General features: G+C 40.5%; 1 protein-coding gene across 1 annotated transcript in view; it reads right to left on the bottom strand.

Moving 5' to 3' along the window:
* CLASP1 (cytoplasmic linker associated protein 1) overlaps positions 1-17,924 on the bottom strand; it is a 254,968-nt gene that overhangs the window by 139,412 nt on the left and 97,632 nt on the right. Inside the window, exon 8 of the mRNA XM_054723340.1 lies at positions 5,208-5,275. Within this exon, the coding sequence (XP_054579315.1) occupies positions 5,208-5,275 (68 nt within the window). The remainder of the gene's footprint in view (positions 1-5,207; positions 5,276-17,924) is intronic.

The raw sequence follows: 17,924 nt of genomic DNA, 5'->3' as shown, positions 1-17,924 counted from the left end.
CACCAATGAATGTCATATAAGCCCCTCGTGTCTTTCTCTTTGATTGTGATGTGTAAAATAAGGTGCATTCTCTGGAGCATTTTCTCGTTCTGTTGAGATTTTGCTTCCCAGCAACTGTCATCAGTTTGGCTCAAATAAAATCATAAAAATTCTTATGGGTTTGGATGTTCCTTATGTTGACACTTAGTCATAGCTACACTGGGCAACAATTCAGATCTTACCTAACAATTAATCATCGGTCTATTTGTTATCAGACTTGCATAAGTATTTCTCATTTCCAACAACTTAGAAATATCTGTAACATATTTCAAATGATAAAATTTTTTAGTGAAAAAACATTAGGTAGGATGCATTTGGCAGTAAAATGATAAACTAGATATATTTCTGTATAAAGGCCAATTGATTATCTTTTATCTAGTTTATATTTTTGTTGGCAAATAAATATTTTGTCTTTTTGTTAAGCTTCCTAGTTGTAGGACTTCCATTCAGCCAGATTTCAGGCAGTCTGAATGATGAAATGTTCACGGATTTACCAGTATGATATTTTCATCCTTTCCTCATAAACATGTTAGTTTTGCTTATGAAACTCAAAAACATGAACATATTTAACCAAATTAATGTCCATGGGCCTCCCTTCAATCAAATCCAATTAAAGATCATTAAGTGGCGGCAGTTGAAGGACACTGACCAGTCTTTAATAACTGGCTCTTCCATGCTGAAAATCAAATTCTCCCATGAACATAAACATATCTGCATGATTGAAAGAACAAAAGCTTAAATAGAAAATAATTTGCTTTCAAAACCCAAGGAAAGAAAAACTGTAATTTTTGCTTCAAGGAGTTTGCTAATTATCTGGAGATGGGAAAAAAAAAGAAACATCTATAAAACAATGTATTTTTAAACATCTATAAAACAATGTATATTCTTGCCAGTCAAAGGTGAAAGACTTTAGGGGTAACCTAGCAACAAAAAAAGAACCATTCGAGTATGAAGTATTCTATTACAGACAGGACTAATTGCTACTCAGCTGTTTTTCAGTTGTTGATTTAGTCACAATTCTTACACTTTATATAATCAATTACACATCTTAGAAAGCAATTTTGAATATGTCAACAAATACAACCAAGGATGAAACTCATTTCTTCCCTAAGAGTATTGCTATTACATTAATAGTTTCTTTCAACTTAGCTCAAATCCAGAGCTTTTATTACCTATTCCAGTGATGGCGAACCTATGACACGCGTGTCAGCACTGACACGCGTGTCAGCACTGACACGCGTAGCCATTTCTGATGACACGCGGCCGCATGCCGAGGATGAAACATTTGCTGCTCCTGAGGATGAAATGTTTGTGACTATAGTCTTGGAGTTAGTTTTTTCCTCAAAGTGACACACTACCCGAGTTATGCTCAGTTTTTTGGCGAAGTTTGACACACCAAGCTCAAAAGGTTGCCCATCACTGATCCTATTCAAAAAAGCGTTATTATTGGAGAACCAAGATGGCAGTGTAGGTAAATGCCAGTACTCGCTGCCTCTCTTAACCACATCAAAATTACAACTAAAATACAGAAAAACCATCATTCATAACCGCCTGAAATCTGGTTGAATGGAAGTCCTACAACTAAAAAAAGAAGAAAGCACATCAAGACTGGTAGGAGGGGCAGAGGGGTGGAACAGACCAGTCCGACACCCACGTGTGGCATGTTTTTTGTTTTGTTTTGTTAAATATATTTTTACTGATTTCAGAGAGGAAGGGAGAGAAGTGAGAGAAACATCAACGATGAGAGAGAATCACTGATGGGCTGCCTCCTGCACACCCCACACTGAGGATCGAGCCCACAACCCAGGCATGTGCCCCTGACCAGAATCAAACCTGGGACCCTTCAGTCTGCAGGCTGAGACTCTATCCACTGAGCCAAACTGGCTAGGGCTTTTTATTATTATTATTATTATTGTTATTATTATTATTATTGATTTCAGAGAGGAAGGGAGGAGAGAGTGTGAGAGAAACATCAATGAGGAAAGAGACTCATTAATGGGACGTGTGGCACGTTTTTTAATCAGAAGGGACATCTCCCCTGCCGAGGCCTCCCATAAGGAACAAGGGGTTCCCAGCCCAACACCAGACCCCTAGCCCAGGGTTCCAGAGCTGGGAAGAGAAGTCCATGTAACTTGAGGCTATAAAAACCAGCCAGATTATAGTTGAGTGACATGGAGGCTGTTGGGAGTCCCAGGTTTTCCTCTTAAAGGCCACTCTACCAATTTCAGGAGACATAACAGCTCTACCTAATATATAGAAACAAAAACAAGGAAATAGTCAAAATGCAGAGACAAAGAAACTCGTCACAAATGAAAGACTAGAAGAGAAATAAATGAAATGGAAGCAAGCAAACTACTGGATACAGAGTTCAAAACAATGGTTATAAGGTTGCTCCAGAATTTTAATGATAATTTCAAAACCATGAAAAAGGACTAGGAAAAATGAAGGCTACACTAACTGAAATGAAGAATAATTTACAGAGAATCAACAGTGGAGTAGATGAAGCCAAGAATTAAATAAGTAATTTGGAATATGAGGAAGCATAAACACCCAATCAGAACAGCAACAATAAAAAATAATCTGAAAAAATGAGGTCAGGGTAGGGAGCTTCCGGGGCAACTTCAAGCGTACCAACATTCATATCATGGGCTTTTTGGAATTACAGAGAGAGCAAGAAATTGAAAATATATGAAAAAATAATGACAGAAACTTTCCCTAATTTGGTGAAGGAAATAGACTTACAAGTCCAGAAAGCACAGAGTCCCAAAGAAGAGGAACCCAAAGAGACCCACACCAAGATACATCATAATTAAAATGCGAAAGGTTAAAGACAGAAAGAATCTTAAAAGCAGCAAGAGAAAAGCCCTTACCTACAAGGGGAGCTCCCATACGACTGTCAGCTGATTTCTCAACAGAAACTATGCAGGCCAGAAGGGAGTGGCAAGAAATATTCAAATGATGAAAAGCAAGGACCTATAACCAAGATTACTCTACCCAGGAAAGTTATCATTTAGAATCAAAGGACAGCTAAACAGCTTCACAGACTAAAGGAGTTTATCACCATTAAACCAATATTATATTAATGTTAAAGGGTCTTCTTTAAGAAGAAAAACATAAAAAATATGAACAGAAGAATGGTAATAAATACATATCTACCAACAATTAAATCTAAAAAATAAAATAAACGAACAAGCAGGACAGAAACAGAATCACAGATACAGAGAACATTTTGACTGTTGCCAGATGGGAGGGGGGTTGTGGATAGGTGAAAAAGATGAAGGGATTAAGAAGTACAAATTGGTTGTTACAGAATTGTCACAGGAATGTAAAGTATAGCATAAGGAATACTGTCAATAACAGTCTAATAACTCTGTATAGTGTCCGATGGGTGCAGGATTTATCAGGGTGATCATGTATTAAGTATGTAATATCTAGTTGCTGGGGTGTATGCCTGAGACTAATATAATAGCATATGTCACCTGTGATTGAAAATAAAAAATATTTTAAAAATAAATAAAGGGAATTAGAAAATAAGAAATAAAAGAAATTAATAAAACCACTGGACAGTCAAATTACAGCGGGAAGGCTGGGGAGTGTTGGGGAGTGGGGGGAAGAGATCAACCGAAGGACTTGTATGCATGCATATAAGCACAACCAATGGACACAAGACACTGGGAGCGGGGGGTGGGGGGAATGAGGGCATGTGACAGGGGTTAGGGGAGGCTGGGGAATGGGGAAAAGGTCAATGGGGGGGAAAAAAGAGATATATGTAATACTTTAAACAATAAAATAAAATTAATTAAAAAAAGCATCTTTAGGACAGTTAAGCATTTTATAGAAACATGCTACCTAAAGACAAATTCTTTTCTGATAATGGTAGGCACATAGCAGAGTGTAAGTCAAAAGGCCTGGGTTGGGTTCTGGCTTTGTCCTTCCTTACATGTATATCACTTTGGGGGAAATCACTCAAACTTCTTTACAACCTCAAGATACTCAAAATTTGAAAGTTATGCTATGATTTAAGATCTCCAGCAATTTTGAAATAGCTATGATGCAATGAGGTATCCAGAGTATGAAAAAGTTCTTGTTAACAATTGTCCCTTTGACGACTTTATTTATACAGTAATTCACTCTTTTCTTTTCTTTCCCTTCTGTAATCACAAGAATTATCCATTGTCCTCAAATATCAGCTACAATAAACTAAATACAAATGATGGACAATGGATCAGAACTCAAGTCTCAGTTATTATTTTATTTATTCAACCTATGACATGTCAGGGACTTGGTGAGGCATTAAGGATAAAGAAAGGAATAAAACACAGTTCTTGCCCTCATGAGTAGAAATGCTTCGCAGTGATATGCACTGAGAAGGTAAGTCAAGCAGGATGAGGCACAGAGAGTTCCCTCAGAAAGTGGGTGTGCTGTTCCAGATGGCCTTTGTCACGAAGTGACACTACAGCCGGGATCTGGATGGAAGGCGGCAGACAGCCATGATGACGCGGAGGGAACAAGTGTTGTGAGCAGAAAGATTCATAAGCACAGAGGCCCCAAAGCGAGGAAAGCTTAGAATGTTCACAATCAGCGAGGCCAACGGAATGGCAGCGAGAGAACTTTGGGGAAGAACAAAACAAGGTGTCACCAGAATGGTGATCAGCACCAGACCACGCAGGGCCTGGAGGGCCATGATGAGCTCTGAACTGCCGTCTCCATGTGATGGGGAGCGTCTGGAGGATTTCAAACAGGGAATTAACATCGCTGACGTTACATTCTAAAAGGATTGCTTTGATTGCTGTGTGGAAAATAAACTTTAGGTGCTCTGACAGACTAAAATTAGGAAAACTGGTTAGGCTAACACAAGAGCTCAGGTAAATTACCACGACGGCTCTCGCTAAGAGAAAAGCAGCTGCTACAGTGAGAACCAGTGGGATTCCAGGTGTATTTTTAACAGGAAAGCCAACAGGATCAGCTGATGAACTCAAGGTAGGTTATGAAAGAATGTCAATGACACCTCCATAGTTTTTGGCCTCGGAAAGTGGGTAAATGGAAATTAAGTCTTAAGACCTAGTAACTCTTACCAAGACATTAAATTCAACTGCTCAGAAATAGCATAAGCATCGCTTACGTAAAACTGATAAGGCAAAAACAGAATGACTGCTTTTTCTACTCACCATTTGCAGATTGTATCATGTTTCCAGATTTTTGGACTTCATCAAACTTTGTAAAAATTAAATTCAACCTGTATGAATGAAAAAATATAAATTATTAACCATCACTGAAAAAAACCAGTGATACAAACCCACCTAATAACAAAGACAGTGACTATAACAATAACAACTTCAACAAGCACTGACCTGAGGGCCCTAACGGACGGATCTTGTTTAACCCTTGTAACAGCCTGATCTGGGATTATTACCATCCCCATTTCACAGATCAAGAAACCAAGAACCCCACAGCTTGCATAGGTGACACAGTTAGGGTGGAGATTCCAGCCCTGAGATTAAGAATCCAGAGCTCGTGCTCTCGGACATTAAATTCATTGATCTATACAAAATGAATATACACTATGAAAAGCATATATTTCTGCCTAAGCACAGACTGCTAGTTACTTAGGATAAAGATTTTTAAAATGCTCTAAATATTACAAAGGCTTTTCTTTTCTATGATTTATGCTTAATTTTAAAATGCTGTAAATAATTTCTCTACAAACATTGTAATCTTCATCTTAAAAAAAAGCAACATGACATTAATTTTTATTAGTGGATCATTTTCACCTTGACATTTAAATTGAAGCAAAACTCAACATTCTATCTGAGTGACACCAAAAATTAGAGGTAAGTTGGGGGATGGGGGAGGGGGTTTCAAGAAAAAAAGAGGCTTTCCCAAGCAAACACAGATACATTTGAATAAGTATAAAGGTTAAGATACCAAGGTAATGTACTTCTGCATTCAAACCTACGCCATCCATTTCAGGGACCTAATTTGAAATTTTAGCACTTTTCTTACAGACAATCCAGTCACACAAGCTCTAATCATTCCAACCATGTTTGTCTTTTCTTTCCAACCAGAATGGAAATTCCTTGGGGGTAAAGATGGGAACTATGTTCTTTTAGTATTCTCTATATACCAAGTACTATGTCGTGCAGGAGAGTTTATCACTATGTGGAAAAGCTGGTACCTAATGCAGTCCCCTGCCCTCACTACAGAAAACCAGTTATTTCAATCATTCTGCCCTCCGTTCTGGGTTCATTCACTGAATCTCGCAGTTAGCTAGATGCTGAATGTGGAAAGTTCTTAATCTCTAGAGCTCCTATTTCATTCAGAATTCTAAGTAACAGGGGAGCCAAAATCCCCTTCCTAGAATATTCTATAATATACATTTGAAATAATTCCCTAAAAACAAATACCAGTGCTCTCACAGTCAACAAGCCTCACCCTTACACTCAGACCTTCTCCGTGGCTTTTTAGTCAACTACTCTTTCATCTGAGCAGACAACCAAAAATTCTAAGATATCTGAGCAAGGATTCTAACATGAAGAAGAGAGACAATCGTTAAAAACAACATATCCAACTTAGCACATCAGCAGACAGAGGTAAAATAAAGAGATGAACTAGCCTGATATACTTCTACTCGCCTTCCCACTCCATGGTAGATATCAATTATCTTTTCAACCCATCTAAGTCAGATATAGCCTCAGATTCCTTCTCAAACTGCTCTAGGCAGCCACTCACAATTAAGCACAGTTGGCATTTAAATTGAAAACCTAGCCCCACCAGTGTTGCTCAGTGGTTGAGCATCAACTCAAGAACCAGGAAGCCGGGGTTTGATTCCTGGTCAGAGCACATGTCCAGGCTGCAGGCTCGATCCCCAGTGGGAGGCATGCAGGAGGCAGCCGATTGATGACTCTCTCTCATCATTGGTGTTTCTATCTCTCTCTCCCTCTTCCTTCCTAAACTCTGTGAAATCAATACTAAATAAAATAAAATGTATTTCTCATGTTAGAACCAGACATAAGTAAAACTGTCACTCACTTTCAAATATAATAGTTACTAAAGATCTGAAAAGATGCTTTAGAATCTCTTATATTTCCATCACCTTCCCTTTTATAAGTAGCAAAGACCTCCAATGGCTTAATAAGCCCATAAATAATAACACTAGACAGGTTGCCAGCTGTGTCACAGCTTCACCCTTTGACATGAGCATGTCTGCAAATTTGTAAGTTAGGGACAAGGAATACCTCTAGGAATACCTCTGGTTATTCCTAAAATTACTGGAAGGGGCAATTATTTCTTCCATTCCTGGGAAACTGTTCACCATTATCAATGACAACTGTGGAACAATCTGTAGCTTCTCCATCTGTGGTAGTATCTCTCAGTGTGGCCATGTTACCCACAACTGGCAGGCCCAAGCAGCGAGGTAGGGGAATGCTAAAAAGATTTCTGTTCGTGGCACCTGCACCTTCATTCAGAATCCCTTGGCAAGCAGGCCTTTCCTGTGCTTTCACACTCCTGTCTGATTGGCTGCCTCAATCTCTGCTGATAATGCCTGCACAGGGCTCTTCTCAAAGTCACCGCCTCAAGAGGTCAGTAACCTAACAGTCTAATACCAACAAAGTGTGCCTCAGGAATGGCTTCTGTTGTCTAGTTCTGAGGACAGCAATAGAAAACGCCTCTCTTGGGACCTATCCTATATAATAAAGAGCTAATACGCAGATGGTCGTCGCGCCCGGGGCCGGGCCGGGGCCGGGGGACCTGAGGCTGCGCCCCCCACCCTGCGGGGCTTGATGGGGGTGGGCAGGCCAGGTCTGGGTCTCACATGATTTCAAGGCGCGTGCGGGTGGGCGGGGACTTGACTCCGGGTCCCGTGGTACGCCCCAGACTCTGACAGAAGGGAGATTTTCATATACACTTTACTAATTTTCTTTCATCTCTGACACTTCTATTATAGAGAAAGGGCAAATAGCAATATTAAAATATTTCCTCTAATTCCCTTTTCAATGTGCACAAATTTTGTGCACCAGGCCACTAGTCAATTTATACAAGTCTAAAAGGGTGAGTTTTATATGTTCTAATAACTAATGATTAACCTCTGAAGCCACCACATTTTTTTCAGTTTTAATTTTGAAGTCTTTGGACTTCAAATTTAAAATGAATATCACTACTAGTTTGACAAATAACCAATACTATTTTCTCCAGACTTTTCTGAATTTTTATTCAACTCTTCAATTCTTACTTACTTTACTATAAAATTCAGATCTAATTACCCCTTCCTAGAATATTCTATAATATACATTTGAAATAATTCCCTAAAAACAAATACCAGTGCTCTCACAGTCAACAAGCCTCACCCTTACACTCAGACCTTCTCCGTGGCTTTTTAGTCAACTACTCTTTCATCTGAGCAGACAACCAAAAATTCTAAGATATCTGAGCAAGGATTCTAACATGAAGAAGAGAGACAATCGTTAAAAACAAACAAACAAACAAAAAAAAACCAACTTAGAGAACAGATGAAAAGTTTTTAAAATACGTCACCAATACTTCCAAAGAGATAAAATATTGCAAATCATAACAGCAAGCAGGGGAGCAGCCCTTCAAAAATGGCAGAATAAGGAACTCAAAACATCTGCTCCTTCAAAGATACTAAGAAAACATTAGCAAAATCACATTTTACAAAATTCTGAAAATTAACCAAAGGCTTACAACAATCCAAGGATCATTCTTCAAGAAAAACGGCTGAATCTTGGTAAGAATAGCAACTTTTCTATTGTTTTCCTGTGCCCTATTTCCATCTCCAACACACCAGCCGAAAGACAGCAGCCTCACAATGACAGTAGTCTGAAAACCAGCAGCCTCCCGCCCCTGGAAACAGTTCAGCAAGTTTGCAGCTCAGTAAAAATCCCCATCCCAGCCTCTCTCGGGTCCTCCTTTCCAAGATGACCAAGAAAAGAAGGAACAACAGCCATGCCAAAAAAGGCCTGGGCCACGTGCAGTCTATTCCTTGCATAAACTGCACTGAATACGTACCCAAGGAAAAGGCCATTAAGAAGTGCCCTGGCCAGTGTGCCCAATGGTTAGACTATCGGCCTGTGGACTGAAGGGTTGTGGGTTCGATTCCCAGTCAAGGACGTGTACCTATCTCCAGCCCTGGTCAGGGTGTGTACAGGAGGTAACCAATCAATATGTCTCTCTCATGTGGATGGTTCTCTCACTCTCCCCCATCCTCCACCCTCTCTGTTCCACTCTCTCTAAAAATCAATGGGAAAAATGTCCTCTGATGAGGATTTTTTAAAAAAAAAAGAAGTTCATCATTCAAAACACGATAGAGGCTGAAGCCATTAGGGATATTCCAAAGCTAGTGTCTTAGGGGCCTCTGCGCTCCCCCCCTCGCCCCCGCCCCAGCTGCCTGAAAAACCCCCTACTGTGTGAGCTGTGCCTCTCACAGCAAGGGTCAAGATGCTTCTCCTGAAGCCTGGAAGGACAGAACACCCCAGCCCCACCCAACTCAGACCTTCGGGCGCTGTCCCACCACCTCCCATGTAAAAAACTAAGTCCTTACGGACTGAAGAAATGTTCTCTGGAAAAAATAAAATGGGCCCTGGCCAGTTGGCCTCAGTGGTCTGAGCGTTGCCCAGGGACAGAAGGGTCACGAGTTCAATTCCCAGTTAAGGGCATGGATCTCGGGTGCAGGTTGATCTGTGGTCCTAGTTGGGGTGCATGCAGGAGGCAACCAGTGGATGTTTCTCTCTCACACCCATGTCTGTCTCCCCACCCCCCTTCCTTTCACTCTCTCTACAAAAAAAATCAAAAAAAAAAATCAATAGATACAATAATCTGGTGAGGATTAAAAAAATAAAATGAAAATTGTACTAAAATACCCATTCCCAGACAACTGTCATTATCTGACCTGTCTGGCAAATCCTGAAACACCACCCCCGCTTTAACAAGATTTGTCTTTTTTTGAACTGATCCAGAGTTTGCCCAGTGCAAGACCCTTTACCCCAAGCATGTCAAACTCGTGGCCCAAGGGCTGCATGCAGTGCACAATGAATATTTTTGCAGCCCAGCCAATATAATGGTGTGTAAGAAACATTTTAATAAAATTTTCGTAACTTAGTTTTCATAATATCCTGTCATACGTAATCCTAATATATAAAAACCCAGAGTACATAACATCCACAATGACTGGAGGCTCGACCAACCAGAAGTCAGTGCTGGGTTGCCGTGGTGACCCAGCACTGACTGCCTCAACTGCGTGAGCCTGGACCCAGCACTGACTGCCGAGGGGGCTGTGGATCAGGCCCAGAGAGAAAGAAGCAGGGTCTGATTCGTAGCCTCCATGGCAGCTGTTGATCAGCATTTGCCTCTCTCTTTCCCTCCGGGTCTGGCCAGCAGCTGCACCTCTCTTTCTCTCTGGCCTCAGCTGGGGCTGCTGATCAGCCCCGCCTCTTTAATCAGGCCCGTTGATAGGCCCAGAGATGCTGACTGGCATAGAAACCGACCAATCAGAACCAAATCTGGGTGAAGTGTGAGGAGCCAATGGCTGCCTAGGAGGCGGAGCTTTTGACGCTGACTGACATAGAAACCGACCAATTAGAACCAAATCTGGGTGAAGTGTGAGGAGCCAATGGCTGCCTAGGAGGCAGAGCTTTTGACGCTGACTGACATAGAAACCGACCAATCAGAAGCAAATCTGGGTGAAGTGTGAGGCACCAATGGCTGCCTAAGAGGCAGAGCTTTTGACACTGACTGGCATAGAAACCGACCAATCAGAACCTAATCTGGGTGAACTATGAAGGCAGAACCTAAGGTGGGGGCTGAGTAGGAGTTTTAAGGGCAACAACTGTTTGGTGTAAGGTGTAAGAAAGCGGTTCAATTTTTTAATGACTGGTTTGGCAGTATAGTGCATATGGCTGGCTATCAGTCCAGATATAGGGATTATGCATTTTTGTCTGCCAAGAGCATCTCCTCCTGATGAAAAAGGCTTTTCCCCCATTTAAGCAATCCTATCCTATATAATCTCTCTATACTACTAAAAGGGTAATATGCTAATTAGACTGGGTCAACTGGCCATCTTCTGGATGTCCGACTTCCTTCCAGACAAAGCCATGGTGGTGGGGGCCGAGGCAGAGGCCGTTAGGGGCAATCAGGCTGGCAGGGGAAGGCAGTTGGGGGCAAGATCAGGCTGGCAAGGGGAGGGCAGTTGGGGGCAACCAGGACGGCAGGGGAGGGCAGTTGGGGGCAAGATCAGGCCAGCAGGAGAGGGCAGTTGGGGGCAAGATCAGGCCGTCAGGGGAGAGCCATTGGGGGTGATCAGGCAGGCAGAGGCAGTTGGGGGCGAGATCAGGCCGGCAGGGGATAGCAGTTGGGGGCGAGATCAGGTCAGCAGGGGAGGGCAGTTAGGGGCAATCAGGCAGGCAGGCAGAGGCAGTTAGGGGTGATCAGGCAGGTAGGCAGGTGAGCGGTTAGGAGCCAGCAGTCCCAGATTATGAGAGGGATGTTTGACCACCGGCGGTCAAACATTCCCCAAGGGGTCCCAGATTGGAAAGGGTGTAGACTGGGCTGAGGGGAACTCCCTCACCATGCACAAATTTTGTGCACCGGGCCACTAGTTATTTATAACGAACTACAACGTTTGCTAATGATTGATTTCTATAATCATGTTGCATTCATTTTCCTTATGCGCCTTACGCACAGGCGCACCATTAATACTAACAGCGAATACTTTAGCAGCCAATTGCCATGTCATTAGTCTTATACTGACTTATTTGGTGTGCGCAACAGAAGATATTATGCTTTCGGAGAACAAGAAAAATAGGTTTATTTGCGTTACGCTTATCAGTCCAGATATAGGGATTATGCAGTTATTTGTGCAATAATTTGTACAGTTATTCAGTGTCTGGTAAGTTAATGTTCAAAGAAAAATATTAATTTTTATTAAAATGTTCTATTATTTTATGTTAACAATTACTCAGTTATTTCTGCCCTTTGTATCCAGCATGTCTCTATCGAAATAAACCTACGTTTCTATGAAAATTGAAGCTTTTGTTTTTTTGCGGCCCACATACACTTAATTCTGGTTTATTTGGAACGTGTTAGCCTCTGAGTCTGACATGCTTGCTTTACCCTGACACCATGATCAAAAATAATCAGGAACAACTGATTCACAGGGCAGCTGCCTGAGGTGGCAATCACAACTGGAGCCAAGAAGCTGACCAAAGAGCGTACAAGGAAAAACTGAAAAGCTCTGACATGTTCCTGGGAACTAGAAGGCCACACGTGTGTGCAAGGCTGGGTACCTGCCCGGGAAAGACCCAAGAAGGCACTCTCACCTCTGGCAGTAAAGGGGAAGGTGGAGATGCACAGACTGCCAGCCAGGAAACGGAAGCGTGCCCCAACATACACAGAGAGCCCTCAGCAACGGCTGGGAGATACACCGGTTGAAAATCTATTCAATCGTTAGCTGAACTCTAAGCTAACCGAGCAAGGACTTCAGTAGTCACACACACAACAGAATGCAGACTACAGAATTGGTTCAGGCAAGTCACTAAACAAGCAAGAAGCAACTGACACCATCAACAACAAGCCTGAGGAGGGGGAAGAACATGACTTCCAGAGGCGCCACACACATAATTTGAAATGATGAGTTTCAACAAAAAAATTATGAGACGTATAAAGTAATAAGAAAATATAGCCCATACACAGGGAAAAAAATCAATCATCAGAAACTATCTTTAATGGAAGCCCAGACACTGGAATTAACCGAATGAAATCTACCATTATAAGTATGTTGTAAAGAACTAGAGGAAAGTATAAGAGCAATGTCTCAACAAATAGATAATATTAATAAAGAGAGAGAAAACATAAGAATCGGGTAAAAATTCTAGAAATGAAAAGTACAATAATTGCAAAAACTCACTAGGGACTCAAAAATGGGTTGGAGCTGCAGAAGGAAGAAGGAGCAAACTTAAACATGAGTCAATTGCAAATACTGTTGGAGAAACAAGAGAAAAAAACAACAGGGAGGGGGTGTAAAAAAGCAGCAACTAAGAGATCATCTTCCTACAATACAAACACATACATAATGGGAATCCCAGCAGAGAAGAAAAAAAGGGACAGAAAGAATATGTAAAAAAGTAATGACTATAAACTTTCCAAATTTTATATAAAATATTAATCTATATATTAAAGAAGAAGTTTTAACAAATTCTAAACAGGTAAAGTTAAAGAGAACCTAACCTGGATACATGATAAGCAAAATGTCAAAAGAAAAGACAAAGAGAAATTCTAGAAAGAAACAATATAGAAGCTGCTCACGTACAAGGATCCTCAATAAAATTAGTAACTGCTTTCTCATAAAAAACAATGGGGCCAGGAAGCAGTGGGATGACATATTCAAAGTCCTGAAATTAAAAATCTCAACCAAGAATTCTATAACCAACAAATTTACCCTTCAAAAATAAAGAAGCCCCTAGCCCGTTTGGTTCAGCGACAGAGCGTCGACCTGAGGATCAAAGGGTCCCGGGTTCAATTAAAGTCAAGGGCACGTACCTTGGTTGCAAGCTCCTCCCCGGGCTGGGCCCTGGTGAGGGCTCGTGCAGGAGGCAACCAATCAATGTGTTTCTCTCACATTGATGTTTCTCTCTCTGTCTTTCCCTCTTTCTTCCACTCTCCCTAAAAAATCAATAGCAAAATATCCTCGGGTGAGGATTAACAACAACAACAACAACAACAACAAAAGAACAAAAAATAAAGAAGCAGCAGCCCTAACTGCTTTGGCTCAGTGGATAGAGCATCAGCCTGCAGACTAAAGGGTCCTGGGTTCGATTCCAGTCAAGGGCACGTGCTAGGGTTTCGTGCAGGAGGCAGCCAACCAATGATTCTCTCTCATCACTGATGTTTCTCTCTCTCTCTCCCTTCCTCTCTGAAATCAATAAAAATATATATATATATTTTTAATGAAGCCGACAGCATGGAGGGACCTGGAGAATATTATGCTAAGCGAAATAAGCCAGTCAGAGAAAGACAAGTATCACATGATCTCACACATATGTGGAATCTAATGAACAAAATAAACTGATGAAAAAAATAGGTCCAGAGAGATGGAAACATGGAACAGACTGTTGACTCTCAGGGGAAAGGGGGGTAGGGGAGATGGGAAGAGATTACCCAGAGAACATATATGCATAGCCCATGGACACAGACAACAGTGTGGTGAAGTAGAGTCTAGGGTGGGGCAGGAGCTGGGTGGAGGGGTCAAAAATGGGGAAATTGGGGGACATCTGTAACAGTGTCAACAATAAAAAATAAATAAAAAAGGATTAAATCAAAAGAGGAATTATAAAATACTTTGAGATGAATGAAAATGAAAACACAATATGCCCAAACTTACAGGATGCAGCTAAAGTAGAACTCTTTAAAGAAAAATGTATAGGCATAAATGTCTATCTTAAAACAGAAGATCTCAAATCAATAACCTGACATTCACCTTAAAAAACTTGGTGGGGGTGGGGAGAGCAAAACCAACCAAACAAAAGGAAGAAAAATGACAATTAGAGCAGAAATATATATATATAAAAAAAAGCGAAACAGAAAAACATTAGAGAAAATCAACAAACCAAAAGTTAGTTCTTGGAAAAGACCTTTAGCTAGAATGACCAAAGAGGAAATATTCAAACTACTGGAATTAAAAAATGAAAGAAGACACATTTCTATGTGTCCTTAGAAAAAAAGATAAATTACAAGAGGGCATTATGAACTCTGTCAAAAATTAGATAACGTAGATAAAATTCCTACATAGACACAAACTACCAAAATGGACTCAAAAAGTAACTGAATCCTAATAGCCCTAGACCAAAGACATTAATTATAGCAATCAAAACACATCCCCCTAAAGCAAAGGCACAGATGGCGTCACACCTGGTGAATCTAATAAATGTTTAAACAAGGATTAGTACCACTCCTTCACAAAGTCTTTGAAAATATAGACGAGGATAGGGGAAACTAGGTAGAGGAGAGGAATGAGGGAATTCTGCACTTTCCGTCAGCTTTTCTGTAAATCTAGAATGGCTCAAACACAGACTAGCCCAGCCAGCGTAGAGCATTAACTGGCTCAAGTGGTAGAGCATTAACCCATGACCAGGAGGTCACGGTGCGATTCCAGGTCAGGGCACGTGCCAGGTGCTGCAGGCTCCATCCCCAGTAGGGGGATGAGGGGTGCAGGAGGCAGCTGTTCAATGATTCCTTCTCATCACTGATGTTTCTATCTCCCCTTCCCTCTCTCTGAAATCAATAAAAATATATTTTAAAAAATAATAAAGTCTTTTGAGGTAGGTAAATAGATATAGAGATAGAGCTATCTCTCTATATAATAGACTATGTGTAGAAATAGATAGATATTCCTAAAATATAGAGAAAACACTTTCCAACTCATTCTATGAGGTCAGCATTACAGTACCACCAAAAGCAGAAAAAGACGTCACAATGAAAGTGCTGCAGACAAGCTGCCAGGTGGCGCGGGAGAACCATCAGCCAGGCACTCGGAGGATTCAGAAAGAACCCCTTTATTGCAGATGCACTAGTGCGGTGACTCAGTCTCCACAGCCTGAGCCCCCAATGCAAGAGGGGCTGGGGGAGAGAGGGGCGCTTTCCCTTTTGTCCCCTTAGTTTCTTTGTCTCCCAAATATGGACCAGGCTTTCGGACTTTTGGGGGAAGTGAGATTACACCCAAAGGCCTGGCCTGGCTGGCGTCAGCACTGCCAACCTGCTTCAGGGGTTGTGTCTGGTTCATGGTTTATGGCCTCTGAGAAACAGGGTTTGCATGGCTAGCTAGGACACAAGTAGAAAGGGGGTTGGGGCTAGCAAGCATATGCATCAGAATGCAGGTTGGGGGGGGGGGGGTCAGGCTGCCTTCACAAAAGTACAGACCATTATTCCTTGTGAATCCTGAAGCATATAAAAAATACAGTAGTTATACACTATGGCCACGTGGGATTTATCCTAGGAATACAAGGTTGATTTAATATCTGAAAATCAATCCATGTAATATACCAACAGAATGAAAACAAAGTAACATAATCTCAATAGATGCAGAAAAAGTATTTGACAAAATCCAACATCCTCTCATGATAAAAACACTCAACAAACTACTCCCGCCTCATAGTCATATACAAAAACATCCTCAGCTAACATAAAAATTAATGGTAAAAGATTGAGAGGTTTCCTCCTAAGATCAGGAATAATAGTGTTGTCCCTTCTCTCTACCTAAGTTCTAGCAGGGCTTTTAGGCAAGAAAGAGGAATAAAAGGCATACAGACTGGAATAGAAAGAAACTATTTCTATTGGTAGATGACCTATTTGCATATAAAATTTCTAAGAAGTCCACAACAAAACTATTAGAAATAGTGAAATTCAGCAAGGTTGTGGTATTCAAGATCCAGTTTTTTTAATTATATTTCTATACATTGGCAATGAGCCATCTGAAACTGAAATTGGGGGCGGGGGGGGGGGTCCTTCTTACAAGTCGCATCAAAAGAATAGAATACTTAAGAGCAAGGCCTGTCCACTGACAATTACTAAGTGTTGAAAGTAATTAAAGACTTTTTAAAAATGAAAAGACATTCCATGTTCATGGATTGAAAGATTTAATATTATTATGATGGCACTAGTCCCCAAATTCATTACAGATTCAGTTCCTACCAAAATCCCAGCTGCCATTTTGTGCAGAAATTGGTAAATTCGTATGGACACGCAAGACACTCAGAGCAGCTAAAACAATCTTTAAAAGAAGAGCAAACTTGGATTTCAAATTTTACTACAAAGCTACATTAATCAAGACAGTGTGGTACTTGCAAAAGGACAGGCATATCAATCAATGGAACAAAATTGAGATTACAGAAATAATCCTTACATTAATGGTCAATGCATTTTCAACAAAGGTCCTATAAAAATTCAACGAAGATCAAAACCACAATAAGATGCCCATTAGGATGGCTATTATCAAAACAAAACAACAGAAAATAGTAATTGTTGGCTAGGATGTGCAGCAGCTATGGAAAATAGTATGGTGGCTCCTCAAAAAATTAAACACAATTACCATATAATCCAGCAACTTCATTTCTGGGCATATACCTAAAAGAACTGAAAGCAGGAACTAGAACTGATATTTGTACAGCCATTTTCATAGCAGCATTATTCACAATAGTCAAAAGACAGAAGCAACTCAAATTGTACATCGACAGAAGAATGGATAAACAAAAAGTGGTATATAGAAACATTCCATGGCATTTTTTTTCAGCAGTAAAACAAATGACTCCGCTACAATATAACTGTACCTTGAAAACATTATGGTAAGTGGAAGAAGGCAGTCAACAAAAGACTCTATTTTGTGTGATTTCATTTGCCTGAAATGTCCAAAAAGGCAAATCCATAGAATTAAAAAGAGGACTATAGCTGTTGCCAGGGGCTGGAGGGAAGGGGAAGGAATGGAGAGGAATGGAGAGGGACTGCTAATGGACAGGGGATTTCTTTTTGGACTGATGAGCATGTTCTAAAACTAGATAGTAGTAATGGCTATACAATTTTGTGAATATACTAAAACCACTGAATTGTTCACTTTAAAAGGTATATGGTAAATTATGAAAATTACAGCATATGAAATATTTCTGTAAGAAAGCTCTTATTTAAAAATAAAGAAAATAGAATGCTATAAAATTGAAACACAGTAAACAAAAAAGAGAACTTAGAAAATAAAACAAAAAAGGAAAAAAATTTTAATCAAAAATCCAATAGAATGGTTGGAAGATAAATTTGAGAAAATCTCACAGAAAACAGCAAAATTGTAAAGCTATAAATGGGAGGAAAAAATTCAGAAAATTAGTCCAAGTGGT

This window comes from Eptesicus fuscus, chromosome 11 (genome assembly GCF_027574615.1).
Source record: "Eptesicus fuscus isolate TK198812 chromosome 11, DD_ASM_mEF_20220401, whole genome shotgun sequence".
Taxonomy (NCBI): Eukaryota; Metazoa; Chordata; class Mammalia; order Chiroptera; family Vespertilionidae; genus Eptesicus; species Eptesicus fuscus.
This window is presented reverse-complemented; position numbering and strand designations above follow the sequence as displayed.